Raw genomic sequence first — 14432 nt, 5'->3', positions numbered from 1 at the left:
TTCGCTTAGATGAGATGAGGGCAAAGGGCCTCCAGGGTGAAGAATCAGAATCCAGAGTACAAGCGACTGGCTTACCTTGCCTTCCAGCATCAAACTTCTCCTCCTCGGACCAGGGGGACGAGCTGTTCCCGCGGGAGGCCCGGACGCGGAAGTAGATCCCTTTCCGGAACACGTCCTGGGGCGGGGCACACCAGGCCACGGGGGCGCGCTCGCAGCCCTGCACTTGCGCCCACTTTTCTGACTTGCTTCCAGAGGTCCTTTTCAAATAAGACCTTTTAAGACAAAAAAAGTTTGTTTTTAATTCCAAATGCATTGATTTAGTATTTGTATCGAGTGCCTGTAGCAGGCAGCCATCCTGTGAGGGGCTGGGCTGTAACGGTGAACAGTGCCCTCAGGAAGTGGGTGCCAGGGGACGAGAGCCTGTTCTCAGGGGAGCACCCGGGGGCGTGGGGCTGCTTGGCCTGTGCGCAGGGCCCTTCCATGCCCGGGAGCTGCGGCCGGCTGCTAGACAGCTGCTATGAACACTTGAAGAGGCGACGAGGACGGCACCCGGAGCTCAGCGTGTCCTGCTTGGCTGCACTTTACTGATGGTTCCAGATGTGCAAATACTGTGCCGTGGGGCCCCGCGCACCTCTCGCCGTGCGCACTCAGTGACGCCGTGCCGCGCCTGGCAGTGGCCGTGGTGGGCGTGCTGCCAAGACCCTGGGCCGGGACTGAGGACTCGAGCCTCGCGGAGAAGTGAGCTCTGAGGGAGAGAACGTTCCCATCGGGGAGCAACACCGCAACCAGAATCACACCTTCGCAAGACAGAGAACCGGAGGCAAACACAGTTTTCTGCCTCTGCCCTGCGCTGCTGGGGCCTCCTGGTGCTCTGAGCTGGCTCCGGGCTCTGTCGGGACTGTCACCAGCTCAGATCCAGCTCCCTGTCCCTGCTCTGGCATGAGGCAGTGGGGTGTGGGGTAACGGGAGGTTTCTGCCCCGTGTCTGCGTGCCCCGAGAAGGAAAAGGGCTTGAGGGCCTTAATTAGGTATTTTTAAGGAAAGGGTTTTGTTCAGAAAGACAGACTGGACAAATGTGCAAGCCCTGAGCTTCCGGAGGGAAGACAAAGCGAGTAGAGAGGTTGGCTGATGCATTAAAGTCTGTTCCTGAGGCCCCGGGATTCATGTCCAATCCCAGCTGGGGCGGTGGGACCAGCCTCACATTCCACTGATGCCACGGATCACTGCTCCGAGCCTATTTATTTCGTATTTATTTGAACAGAGTTATGTCCTAACTATTTTTATAGATTTGTTTAATTAATAACCTGTCATTTTCAAGTTCATTTTTTATTCATATTTATGTTCATGGTTGATTGTACCTTCCCACACCCAAGAGGTGGGGTGAGGAGAGGAAGTGGGAGTGGCCTTCCTGCCACTGCCCACACCGGTGTCGCATCTGTCCAAGGACAGGAAAGGGGCCAGGAGCGGAGGGAGGGGGCCTGGTCCCAGAGAGGGTCCTTGGCCGGTTGGGGAGACGCGCGTGCACATGGGGAGCCTTAGGACCTGAGTGTTCAATGGGGGATGGGAAGGGTGGGAGAAACCTCAATTCCGTTGAAGATGGAAGTCCAAACCCTTTTTCGGACCGGGAGGGTCTCTATTTCACCCTTTCTGAATGACAAGGCAGCGAGGTGCCTATCACTGTGAGTTTGGGGGGGTAGAGGAGAGGGTGGCAGCGCCCGCCCCACCTGTGAAGTGGGCTTCTCCCTCGCAGCCCCCGCGCCCCCCTCCCTCCCCCCGCCGCCTCTGCTCAGTAGTGCTGGTCAACCTGCAGCCTCACAGTTGCACTTTTCATTCTACCAGAATGGCCTGATGGGCAGTTTAAATAGGACGCAAAGATCAATGCAAAAATTACTGTCCTGTATAAACATAGTTCTAACTGGAATTTGTGAAAAAGCAAATTAAGAAGAATTGGGAGTTGTCATTTAAAACAGCCTCTAATAAAGTTGTTTGAAAGCCGATGACAGAGCATGATTTTTCTGATCTGGGCTTGGGTGGTGTGGGGGTGTTTCCATGTTAGAAAATGAGCCCAATTTTTTCATCATAAAAAACAAGAAAGCCAACACCCCCCCTCCATGTTTTTCAGAGATGCACCTCCTTTAAAATGTGTGTTCGTTGGATTTGGGGTGCTTTGAGGGCCACTGGCGGTCCCCTCAGTCCTCCGGCTCAGCCCCTCTCCTGCAGAGCTGGCCACTCCCTCCTGCTTGAAGCGGCTCCAGCCACCACCTGCTTCCCCTCATGGCTGCCCCTCCCCAGCCTCCAGTCGGTTCCTGGTTCCTGCCCGTCTCCTGCTTGGAGGTGTTGGCGGCCCCACCTGGCTTTATTTGCTTTCTGCCTGTCACCCCAGGAGAGGATGAGCCACTGGGGGCGGGGTTGTATTTGCAGCCCTAAGAGAGTGCCCGATGCACAAAGTATTCAATAAAATGCGTATTAAATAACAGTCCACGCTCTGACCCCGATAGCCTGGGTGCCGTGGGTCGGGGACAGTGGCGAGAGGCTGTGGGGAGGCACGGAAGTGTGCCCGTGGGTGAACTGGCACATGGCACTCGTACGGGGTGGAGAGTGTGTCTTGCTCTCCTTGATTTAGCATCTGTTTCCCAATGTGTGTCCACTGGGAGCCTCAGAATGTGGCTTTATTTGGAACTAGAGGTTTGCAAAGTATCCCAGTGAAGATGAGGTCATACCTTACTAGGGTGGGCCCCAAACCCAGTGACTGGTGTCATAGAAGAGGGAAATTCCGACACAGACGCGGAGACACCGAGAACGCCACGTGACGACAGGCAGAGGTCGGAGCGGTGCATCTTCAGGAAGGATCCGTGCTGGCGGCCACCGGCCTGCCGACACCTGCATTTCAGACTGCAGCTCCTGAGCTATGAGAGAAGGGCTTTCTGTTGTTTTAGGCCCCGACTTGGTGGTGAGTTGTCAGTCCTAGGAAACTAATATGCCATTTGCCTCAGCTGTTGTCAGGGTTACAGGCATAAATCATTTCCCAATCATTGGCAAATTGGTGCCCGCCCCCAACCCGCTATCCTCAATTCTCTCAAGCTCAGAAGTTAACCTTGGGAGCTGCTCTGACGTGGCCAAAGCTCTGAGCCCACCAAGCCTGCCTTCTCCAGGCGTCTCCTTCATCCCTCCGTCTCCTCGCATGTCCCCTTCTCACCACGCCTTCCCTCAGCTCCCTATTTAAAATGGTAACCTCCTGGTGCTCGCTTCGGCAGCACAGAGACTAAAATTCGAACGATACAGAGATTAGCATGGCCTCTGCGCAAGGATGACACGCAAATTCGTGAAGCGTTCCATATTTTTTTAAATAATAAAATAAAATAAACGTACTTTTCGTACTTTTCGGGTTCCCTGTGCTCAAAGCCAACAGAATGAGTGACGTCATTTCCTTTTCCAGCGTTTTTTCCATCTTGCTCTGTTTAACCAGCTCAACTTGCTGTCATTCTTTCTCCAGAGAATTCCTGTAACTTAGCGGAGTCCCCAGAATTGGCCACTTCCTCCCGCTCCAGCCTGCAGAGTGGGAGCCCCTGGAAAATCCTCTCCCAGACATGAAGTCTGGGAACAAAACTCCAGCCTTAGCCTTGAATGAGCACTTTCCTCACCTGGGAGGATGGCCATCTAGGCAATTCCTTTCCTTTCAATTCCACAAACAAGCAAGGAGACTCTCCGTGTGCCGCACCGAACAAAATGGCCCGAAGGTACCAAAGTGGACAAGACACGGGCGCTTGGGACCTCAGGGGACAGACCCTCTAACGCAGGGGTTCTTAGCCTGGGAAAGGGGGATGGGGAAAAAAATCCTTTTTGGGGGAGACCAAGATGGCGGCATAGGTAAACATCGGAGACTGCTGCCGCAAACAACCACTTCAAAAATACAACTAAAAGACGGAACGGACATCACCCAGAACCACAGGAAGGCTGGCTGAGGAGAGACTCTTCAACTAGAAGGAAAAATAACAGCACACCGAGGCTCAGAGGAGGCGCAGTGTGGAAAATACTCAGGTGCGGAGGTGCGCGCGCAAAGCGGGCTGGTGGCTGAGAGCGCGGTTGTCGTTTTCGGTCAGGGGGGAGTCTCAGACTCTGAGCTCCAGATACGGGCGAATCGCTGGGGACTCAAACGGGAGAAGCGGGAGTGTCTGGCATCAGTTGGAAGGCAGCTTTCCCTCCGAGGTTTGCAGCGGTTCCTGGGGTTCTGAGAAGCAGAGCCTCTGGGAACGGGACTGAGAGGGGCCATAACTGCTCCCTCCGCCCGCCTGCCCTGTTGATCCCGCCCCGCCCAAGCCCTGCGCAGAGCCATTTGCCAGATCGCCTCAGGCAAAGGCTAGATTAGCACCTCCCCAGAGGACAGAAGTTTTCCGCGGCAGACACAGCTGATTCACACAGCCAGTCGGCCTGGTGGTCAAATCCCTCTAGTATTAACTACAACAATCAAGGCTCAACTAGAACAAGACTGCGCACAAAGACCACTAGGGGGTGCACCAAGAAAGCATAAAAAATGCGGAGACAAAAAAACATGACAGAAATGGAGGATATAGAGCTAAAAATCGCAATTTTGAGGGCTTGCAAAAATGTGCTAGAAGCTGTCAATAAACTTGAGGAGAGAGTCACGAAAACTAATGAGACCCTCGATGCTATGATAAAGAACCAACTAGAAATTAAGCATACACGGACTGAAATAAAGAATATTATACAGACACCCAATAGCAGACCAGAGGAGCGCAAGAATCAAGTCAAAGATTTGAAATGCGAAGAAGCAAAAAACACCCAACCGGAAAAGCAAAATGAAAGAAGAATCCAAAAATATGAAGATAGTGTAAGGAGCCTCTGGGACAACTTCAAGCGAACCAACATCCGAGTTATGGGGGTGCAAGAAGAGAGTTGGGGTGCCAGAAGATGAGAGACAGCAAGATATTGAAAACCTATTTGAAGAAATAATGGCAGAAAACTTCCCCCACCTGGTGAAAGAAATGGACTTACAGGTCCAAGAAGCGCAGAGAACCCCAAACAAAAGGAATCCAAAGAGGACCACACCAAGACACATCATAATTAAAATGCCAAGAGCAAAAGACAAAGAGAGAATCTTAAAAGCAGCAAGAGAAAAACAGTTAGTTACCTACAAGGGAGTACCCATACGACTGTCAGCTGATTTCTCAAGTGGCAAGAAATATACGAAGTGATGAATGCCAAGAACCTACAACCAAGATTACTTTATCCAGCAAAGCTATCATTTAGAATTGAAGGTAGATAAAGAGCTTTACAGACAAGAAAAAGCTAAAGGAGTTCATCACCACCAAACCAGTATTATGTGAAATGCTGAAGGGCATTCTTTAAGAAGAGGAAGAAGAAAAAGGTAAAGATAAAAAATTATGAACAACAAAGTGACAACAAATACACATCTATCAATAAGTGAATCTAAAAATCAAATGAATAAACAATCTGATGAACAGAATAAACTGTAATGTAATAGAATCAGGGGCATGGAAAGGGAGCAGACACAATTCTCGGGGGGAAGGGGATGTGGGGGATGCGGGAAGAGATTAGACAAAGATGTTATACCTATGGACGAGGACGGTGAGGTGGCGAGGGCTTGGCGTGGGGTGGGAACTGGGTGGAGTGGAGCTATGGGGGGAAAAAAGAGGGACAACTGTAATAATCTGAACAATAAAGATGAAAACAAACAAAAAACAGAACCACTGCTAGTCTGTACATGCTGGTAGGAGCCCAGCCACCTGCTCTCTGACGAATGGAAACGGGGAGGGAGGCAGGAGAGGAAAACATCATTTCACACCCTGCCCTGTGGTTTGACTCAAAAAAAAAAAGCACAGTCCGGCTGGCGTGGCTCAGGGGTTGAGCATTGACCTATGAACCAGGAGGTCACGGTTAGATTCCTGGTCAGGTGCCGGAAGCCGGTCCATCCTTGCTGCTTGACACAGTCGCTGCAGGAAAGAAACATCTGCACAGCATATGTTTCAAGGGACCTGGCATATATAGCATATTGTTCTTAATATGTTTGCTCTCCTTAGTGCCATGTGTTTTAACCAAGGTCACCTCTCCGAGAAAGGTTGTTTCCCCAGGTGGGGATTTTTCCCTGAGGTTAGGGAGGGGATACAACCCCTTAATTAAGTGCCAGGCGGGTAGTTAAGCTACATAATCTTTACTCCCTGGAATGGAGATAAGAAACGCCCTAACCTTTGTAATAGAAATTGACAGGATTAAAATCGGCTGGTATAAATACAGATGTAACAAGACAATAAACATCAGATCCTAACCAGAACTTGGCTGGAGATCCCGACCAGAACTTTGGCTGGAGATCCTGGCTAGAGGTCCTGACTAGGCTGCTGATCAACTGAAGGCTGTCTCCGTGTCATTCCTTCTTTGCCGACTCCGTCCACACCTTTGGGGACCCCTGGACCCATTGGGGTTGGACCCCAACATCTGGCGGGTTGGACCCCAACAGTCAGGGCACATGCCAGGGTTGCAAACTCGATTCCCAGTAGAGGGCGTGCAGGAGGCAGCCGATCCATGCTGCTCTCTCATCAGTAATGTTTCTCTCTCTCTCTCCCCCCTTTCCTTTCTGAAAACAATAAAAAATATATTTAAAAAAAAAATTAAAATCTTTAAAAAACAAACAAAAACCCCACAAAGTATACTAAATTTATAATTAAAATAAACAAACCTAAGCTCCTACCCTTGACCTGAATTGTTGACAAGATGTCACTGATGAAATAAATCTACCGGGATGTTTTCATATTTAAACACTAGATGCCTGGTGCACGAAATTCATGCACTGCGGGTAGGGGTGGGGGTTCCCTCAGCCCAGTCTATGCCCTCTCGCAGTCCGGGACCCCTCGGGCAATGTCCGCCTGATGGCTTAGTCCTGCTCCCTGCGGCGATCGGGCCTAAGCCGGCAGTCGGACATCCCTCTTGCAGTCTGGGACCCCTCGCTCCTTACTGCCCACCTGCTTGCAGCTCCTTACCACTCAGCTCGCTGCTCCTTAGCACTGCCATGGAGGTGGGAGAGGCTACCTCCACCGCTGCTGCCCTCGCCAGTCGTGAGCCCGGCTTCTGGCTGAGTGGCGCTCCCCCTGTGGGATCACACTGACCATCGGGGCAGCTCCTGTGTTGAGTTTCTGCCCCTTGGTGGTCAGTGGCGCATCACAGTGACTGGTTGTTCCGCCTTAACGGTCGCTTAGGCTTTTATTATACAGATTTCGCCTATAAGGCAGTTTTGCAAGGCTAACTGTTCTTCCAGCAACTACCACCCCTTTCTGTGGATTCTCAGCCATTTTCTGGCTTATGTAAATGCTTTTAACTATCCACTAAACCATCCTATGAGTTTCAGCACCTAAAGTGCAAGATGCCCGCCGGCCGCACTGTGTGCCCGCGGACCACGGCCTCACCTGTGGTGCTCACACAGTGCACAGGGCTGAACTCCGCAGGGTTCCGCTGCAGGAGCAGGCGCGCCTTCACTTTCACACAGTACGTGGTCTCTGGCACGAGCTTGTGAATTTTAATTCTGGGAAATCTGGAGTGATGAGTTTCATTCCAAGTCTACAACGAACAAACAGAAGCCTGTTCTTTAGAAGAGCGCCAGCCAAACGTCAGGGTGAGTGTCCGTCTCCATGGGACACAGGCGAGGGCAGCGCTCACCTGCGCCCCCGACGCGTTCCTCCAGATGATCACGCTGTATTTGAAGTGGGGGCGTTCCAGCTGCCACATGATACTGTCCTCGGCTCCGGGAGGGGAGATGTTGATCGCTATTGCCTTGTCTTCGGCTTCTAAGTGTACCTTCGGAGGACCGATCCGAGCTGTAAAGACCGGGACACTGACTGTGCACCTTCATGAACAAGATGCCACGCACCCACACACTTCTGAGTGCTCAACCGGAGCCTCACAGTGTGAAACAGACAGTCCCGTGAGCCCACTGTCCCGGGGAACGCAGCATCCCTGCAGACACATACGTGTGTGACAGGCGTGCGTAAGGAAACACGAAAATTACACAAGGACAGAGGATGAGCAAGGGGTGTCTCAGGTAAGTTAGTCAGGGGGAGCCTCCGAGATGTGACTGAAACAAGGGAGCAAGCCATGCAAACATCTAGGGAGGAAGTGTGGTCCCGGCCGGCACTCAGGTCTAGGCCCCTAAGATGGGCAGGGGCTACCACGTTCAAGAGACAGGAGGGGCTTGGAATGGCTGGGTGATGGACAATGAGGTCAGAGGTCACTCGTGGCCAGGGAGTAAGGAATCTGAGGGCTATGATTGGAGGAATGCCATGATCTGATTTATCTTTGGGCCTAGCCGGGATGGCACAGTGGTTGAGCATCGACCCATAAACCAGATCATGGTTCGATTCTTGGTGAGGGCACACGCCCAGGTTGCGGGCTTGATCCCCAGTAGGGGGCGTGCAGGAGGCAGCCAATGATTCTCTCTCATTGATGTTTGTATCTCTCCCTTCCTCTCTGAAATCAAGAAAAATATCCTATATAATGAAGAGCTAATATGATAATTAGACCAAACAGCAGAACGACCATCTGGACGACCCTCTGAATGACCTTCCAGATGAAGCTGGGGCTGTGAGGGCTGAGCCCCTTGCACGAATTCCGCGCTTCGGGCCTCTAGTATAAAAAAGGTGCAGGTGTGGGAAGTGAGCTGCCTGGTAACTGAGCAGACGATACAGTGTAATCCCAGCAGCTGTTCCTCACCTTGCTGAAAGGGTATAAATGTGTCAAGCTCACGCCACGGGGAAGTGTTGTCTCCTTCTTCTGCTCTTATTCGCAGTTTAATTTCCTCATAAACATTCATCTTGAGGGAAGAAAAGTCGCATGTGGCACTAGTAACATGTTGACACCCAGGCAGTTTCGTCCAATTATCCACAATCCCAGGTCTTCAAAATAAAAAGGCAAGAGAAAGAGTGAGCGGACGTGTAAACCCGGGAGCGTGCCGGATGCGGTCTGTTCACGCAGTTACTTCCGCTCCAGTTTCTGTGCTGTTGACATGTTACTGTCCTTCCACCTTTTCAGTGCAGACACCAGGTTCTCATTCCTAAGAGGGAGGGTCTGACACAGAGACTGTAATGTACACGGTTCTCTAATCTTGTGGGGAAGCAGAGGAGGAATGACCCACAGGTAGAAGTGGACTTTGCTGTGAGCAGTTGTGCCCTCTGGCCGACCACTTTACTCCCGGACCTTCTGCTCCTGCTGGGAACCGGGGACTGGAGCGGATGGTCCCGCTGGTCTGCTCCCTGAACAGCCGCCAGCCCTGAGAGGCCTCGGAGTCCAGAGTCTGAACGCTCCTCTGCCCTCACTACCAAGACCCCTCTGCCTGCTGACCCCGCGTTCCTGCCATCCCAGCACCAGGAACGAAGGACTCACAGTAACTTTCACTAATAAAGTCCTCAAAGTGGATTCAGTCAACCCAAAAGCCTACGTGGTTAACATTAGATCCTTCCGACGCAGGAAGAAATCCGCGGTCACCTGCGCCTCAAGCGCAGGCCCTGCTGCGGCAGAGCGAGGAGTGGAGGCAGCGAGAGGCGGGGTCCGACTCCTGCCCAGGGAGCCCTGCCCACCTGGGACACTGGTCCGAGGAGGCATTTCGTCCAGCTCAGTTCACAGTCCCAGCATTAGCTGATTTGGGGGTAATATTATAGACTTCACTTTAACCCTTTTCGGTCCAACGTGGAGGCTGACTCGACAGACCAGGCGCTAGGAGCAGGTCCAACGTCGAGCTGAGGTCTAGTGAGACAGATAACTTCAACATTCAATCCCGTCAATTAATTTGGACCAGACTGTTGGAATTCCAAAAATAAAATTGGACCGCAAAGGGTTAAAGATGCTTTATGACAACGGAAACTAGGAATGGTATCCAAATAATTTTGGTGCTGACCCAACTTTAAGTCTACCTTATTTTTTTAAAAAAAGAAACATTTTTAAAAATTACCAAAAATAGCCCAGCTGGTATAGCTCGATCCATGAACCAGGAGGTCATGGTTCGATTCCCGGTCAGGGCACATGCCTTTGTTGTGGGCTCGGTCCCGGGTAGGAGGCGTGCAGGAGGCAGCCGATTGATGATGTTTCTCTTTCATCACTGATGTTTTTCTCTCTCTCTCTCTCCCTTCCTCTCTCTCTAAAAATCAATAAAAACACATTTTAAAAAAATTACCAAAAACACACACTAGCATGGAACACGTCTTTCCTGGCCGTCACCTCTTCCTTTACCTGCCTGAGCTTAGACTCGAGCTGGTGTTGGCAACACCTTAATCCACCATAAACGTTCCCGAGACTCCTCCACAGGAGGCAGCCCCTCAATGCTTCGCTCTCACGCCATGTTTTTCTCTCTTTCCCCCTTCCTCTCTCTCTAAAAATCAAGTTAAAAAAATTACTAAATCTGTGAGATTACCAATCTCCTCGTTTTATCGACCACCCACTGGAGAACAAGAGCGTGTGGCCAGGGTGCAGGGTGCAGGGTGGGATTCCGGTCCCCCCCGCCCGGCGCCTGCTTCTTCGCCGCCCATCACCTGCTCTTCCTCGCACAGGGAGAGGTCAGCAGACAGGCCCGATGCCCAGCGCCAAGCACTGCCCCTCCGAGCTCCGTTTCCTTCTGGAACCCTCTCTGCTGCCACTCCCTGCCTGCCCCCTCCAGTGACCGCGATGCTCCAGCTCAGGCTCGGATTTCCAGTCACAGGACCCGGCGCCCAAAGCGGAGACGGTGCGGCTGCGGACTAAGCTGCCGCCATCGCCACCCCACAGCCCACTGGCGGCAAAGCCCAAAGATAAATTCCACTAAGTCTCTGTTTGCCAAAATGAAGCTCTAAATATTACGTAGACATAACATTTCTCCAAAAACTGGGGGGAAAGCCCTAAGTGTTCCAAAAATCTGGAAAGAAATGATGGCATTAAAACTATAAAAATCTTCAGATGCTCTGGCCACCAGCGAGGGGGGCACGTACATTTGGTAATCCGCCGACACAGTCACGTTCCCGGCAGGCTCCCTGCTCCGGGCCCAGCGCAGGGTGAAGGTGTCATCGATGATGTCGACTTCCACATTTTGGGGAGGTTTTAGTTTTGTTCCCCCTACACGGGTAACAAGAAAGAAGAGTTAGAGATACACTACAGATGGTCCTTAAAATGTTGCTCTTCCCTCCACATCGCTGACTAAAGCATGAAAACATTTACATATAACAAAGTTAAGTGTATAAAAATCTAAGAACACCTACCGATTGCTCCCAGCACAAGGAGGCTGTTAGCTAGTTCTCTCTGCATCTGAGAGCTGGGAAGATTGAGTTTCTTTCATGTATAAAAAGCGTTAAATGTCAACTATATCCCAATAAAGGCGGAAAAACCAAGGGGGGAAAGCAGGCTTTGTCTTTTTAAAAAAAATATTTGTATTGACTTCAGAGAGGAAGGGAGAGGGAGAGATAGAAACATCAGTGATGAGAGAGAATCACTGATCGGCTGCCTCCTGCACGCCCCACACTGGGCATGTGCCCGGACCAGGAATTGGAAGGTGACCTCCTGGTTCATAGGTCGACATTCAACCACTGAGCCATGCTAGCCAGGCGAGGCTTTGTCTTCTAATTGAAAAAATATTCTCTGTATAAAATCGAGTTTGTGTTTGGCCTGGAAGCCACGTGATACGAAGGATACAGGGCTCATTGTTTAACAGCCTCAAGCTGGTTTCACATCCTCTGTTCTGAGACAGAGACTATCTGCTCCATCTACCCTGACGGAGAACGGAGCAGCTGTGCTTTCAGAGTTGCCGGCTGGTCACGGGAAGTGAAACATCCCTGCACGAAATCCCGAGCCCAGGTCTGAAGGTTTACCTGTCAGCCACACCCTCCAGGAACCTGAGAAATAGGTGGGAACCTCCTGGGGACGCAAGGACTCCCGCAGAGGCCCACTTTCTTCCTCGCCCGCCTAGCGCACATCTCCCACCCGCTGGGTGCCCTCTCCCCTCTCTGCCCTTGCTGGCAACGGCAATCGCATCTCTGCTCTGACCACCAATCCTCCAAGACCCAGCTCGAGTCTGACCCTGCTAGACAACCCTCCATCGCTGCAGCTCCCGCGGACCTGGGGGCCTGCGCGCGGCACCAGGAACCGCCCTGCTCATTCCACACCGAATCGGCGAGAAAGTCACCAAGCCCAGTGCCGGCAGCTGGCAGCTCTCACAACTGGGTGGACAGAGTCTTTACACGCTTCTTCGTGTTAAACACAGACCTCCAACCAGATGCGGGTCCTGGAGGGCAGGCCTGGGCAGCTGCACGCGTCCCCTGCATCCCTCAGTTATTTCTGGTTCCTATGGCGTTTCTAGCCTTTGCTTCTGCCTCAGGCAAGCCTGCTATCTCCTCATAGATTTTGCAGCAGCAGGGCCGGGCCGGTGCACCTGCTCTGCACTGGAACTGCTTCTGCTACTCTCGGCTGGAGATTCGGGTATGGACTCAAAAGGGGGGGCGAGGGGGCATTGGAGAAAACATTTTCCGACTTCTTTTAACATTTTCGGAGGTGCTCATTGAGCGTCCGCACCCTCTATTTCCTATTTCACACTCAGATTCTCTGAGATTTCACCCCTGAACAGAGTACTTCCCCCACCCCGCTCCTCTACACTCAATTCCCACCCCGTTGGTTGGAGTTTTATAGATTCCATGCATCTGAGGGCAGAGACTGGGTTACGGAGGCTGACAAAGGATCTGGTGGCATCCGTGGTGTCGCCTAGGACATCCTACGTCCACGATCCTGGGCCTGGCGGCAGGAGGAGGGGCTCTGGTGGTGTGACCAGGGGGAGCCGGAGGGAGAGGCCGGGAGGCCTCGGCACGATCGGCAGGTCAATGGACAGAGACTTGGCATAGAGTGATTAAACAGGATTTCAGATTTCACAGATTTTGTTCTATTACTATTAGCAATATCCTTTTTTAAAAAAATATATTTTATTGATTTTTTACAGAGAGGAAGGGAGATAGAGAGTTAGAAACATCGATGAGAGAGAAACATTGATCAGCTGCCTCCTGCACACCCCCCAACCCAGGTACATGCCCTTGACCGGAATCGAACCTGGGACCCTTCAGTCCGCAGGCCGACGCTCTATCTACTGAGCCAAACCGGTTTCGGCAGCAATATCCTTTTGATAATAGTTTATTTCAGCCCTTTCGCATGTAAATTATATACGTGGGCACTTCAGCCAAACTTCTATTTATACAACTGGTTGCCTCCCACCTTTCACACCGATAACCAGACACATTTTTACTAATTTTTAAAGTGCCATAAACCCCAGCACAGCCATCCATACAAAGACGATTCCTCCCACAGTCTGGATACTTGTCCTAGGTTAGGTCCCAGAATGGCACTTAGTAGGTTTAAAAGTGTGAGTATTTGAAAGACAGAGCAACACGATGATCAAGTCAGGGCTAACGTTTCGTTTAGTTTTGAAGAGAACTAAAACGTGGAGAAAAAAAGTAGGTTAATGAAAGGTGGGCTCTGTGCCCGATTTCCAGTCCGACTTCCCAGCCAGCCGCCACCTTAGGCCCGTGACTCAGCTCTCAGGGCCTCTCCTTGCTCAGCTGCACACAGCCATGAGGATAACGGTGCCTCGGTTGTTTTGAAAGCTAAAGGAGTTCCTACCTTTGAAATACTTAGAGTAGTGCCTGGTGTGTAGTTAAGGGCACAGTACATGCTAGCTGTGTGTAAGACTTACTTTTAGCCCTGGCTGTCTGGCTCAGTGGATAGAGCGTCTGTCTGCCTGTGGACTGAAGGGTCCCGGGTTCCATTCTGGTCAAGGGCACAGGCCTGGGTTGTGGGCTCCATCCCCAGTAGGATCGTGCAGGAGACAGCCGATCAGTGATTCTCTCTCATCATTGTTTCTGTCTCTCCCTCTCCCTTCCTGTCTGAGGTCAATAAAAATATATTTAAAAAATAAATAAAAACAAAACTTACTTTTAGCAGCTCTCCGCTAATCCAAATTAAAATTAGGACCTTTTAAAAAAATATATTTTTTAATTTTTCAATTACAGATCTTAATGCACACCCTCCTGGAATGTTAATTTTACGTGAAAACTCTGGGGGAAATTCCTATATTAAATCAAACACGAGTTTAATGCAAATTTTCATGAACCAAAGACTTCAAAGAAATTACCACGGATTGCATAAAGGCCCTACCACCACCCACATAGTATCCTGTGCACCGTATCTGTGGCAGAGTCTGAGAAACAGGGTACCATGTACCACATTGGGGTGCAGTTTTCTAAGCCAACAGTTAAGTGTCTGAGTCCCTAGGCGGCCTCCCGGGCCCCCGGGTCCTGCCCTGGCGGCCAGGCCTTTTCCTTCGGGAACCCCTCCCCCCAGTAAACAGGCCGTCGCCCGCCCCCTCCCGGCTCTGAGCTGGGCAGCAGCCCCGGGGCTGGGGCTGGGGCT

General features: G+C 51.3%; 1 protein-coding gene across 1 annotated transcript in view; it reads right to left on the bottom strand.

Moving 5' to 3' along the window:
• IFNAR1 (interferon (alpha, beta and omega) receptor 1) overlaps positions 1-11327 on the bottom strand; it is a 20811-nt gene extending 9484 nt beyond the window's left edge. Inside the window, exons 1-6 of the mRNA XM_014535199.1 lie at positions 11246-11327; positions 10979-11102; positions 8736-8917; positions 7686-7843; positions 7436-7586; positions 5592-5654 (exon numbers count right to left, since the gene is read on the bottom strand). Coding sequence (XP_014390685.1) covers positions 5592-5654; positions 7436-7586; positions 7686-7843; positions 8736-8917; positions 10979-11102; positions 11246-11291 — 724 coding nt within the window. The 5' untranslated portion in view covers positions 11292-11327. The remainder of the gene's footprint in view (positions 1-5591; positions 5655-7435; positions 7587-7685; positions 7844-8735; positions 8918-10978; positions 11103-11245) is intronic.
• Between the last annotated feature and the right edge of the window lie 3105 nt (positions 11328-14432).

This window comes from Myotis brandtii, unplaced genomic scaffold, assembly GCF_000412655.1.
Source record: "Myotis brandtii unplaced genomic scaffold, ASM41265v1 scaffold139, whole genome shotgun sequence".
NCBI lineage: Eukaryota > Metazoa > Chordata > Mammalia > Chiroptera > Vespertilionidae > Myotis > Myotis brandtii.
The sequence above is the reverse complement of the archived record's forward strand: the minus strand, read 5'-3'. Positions and strand labels throughout refer to the sequence as shown.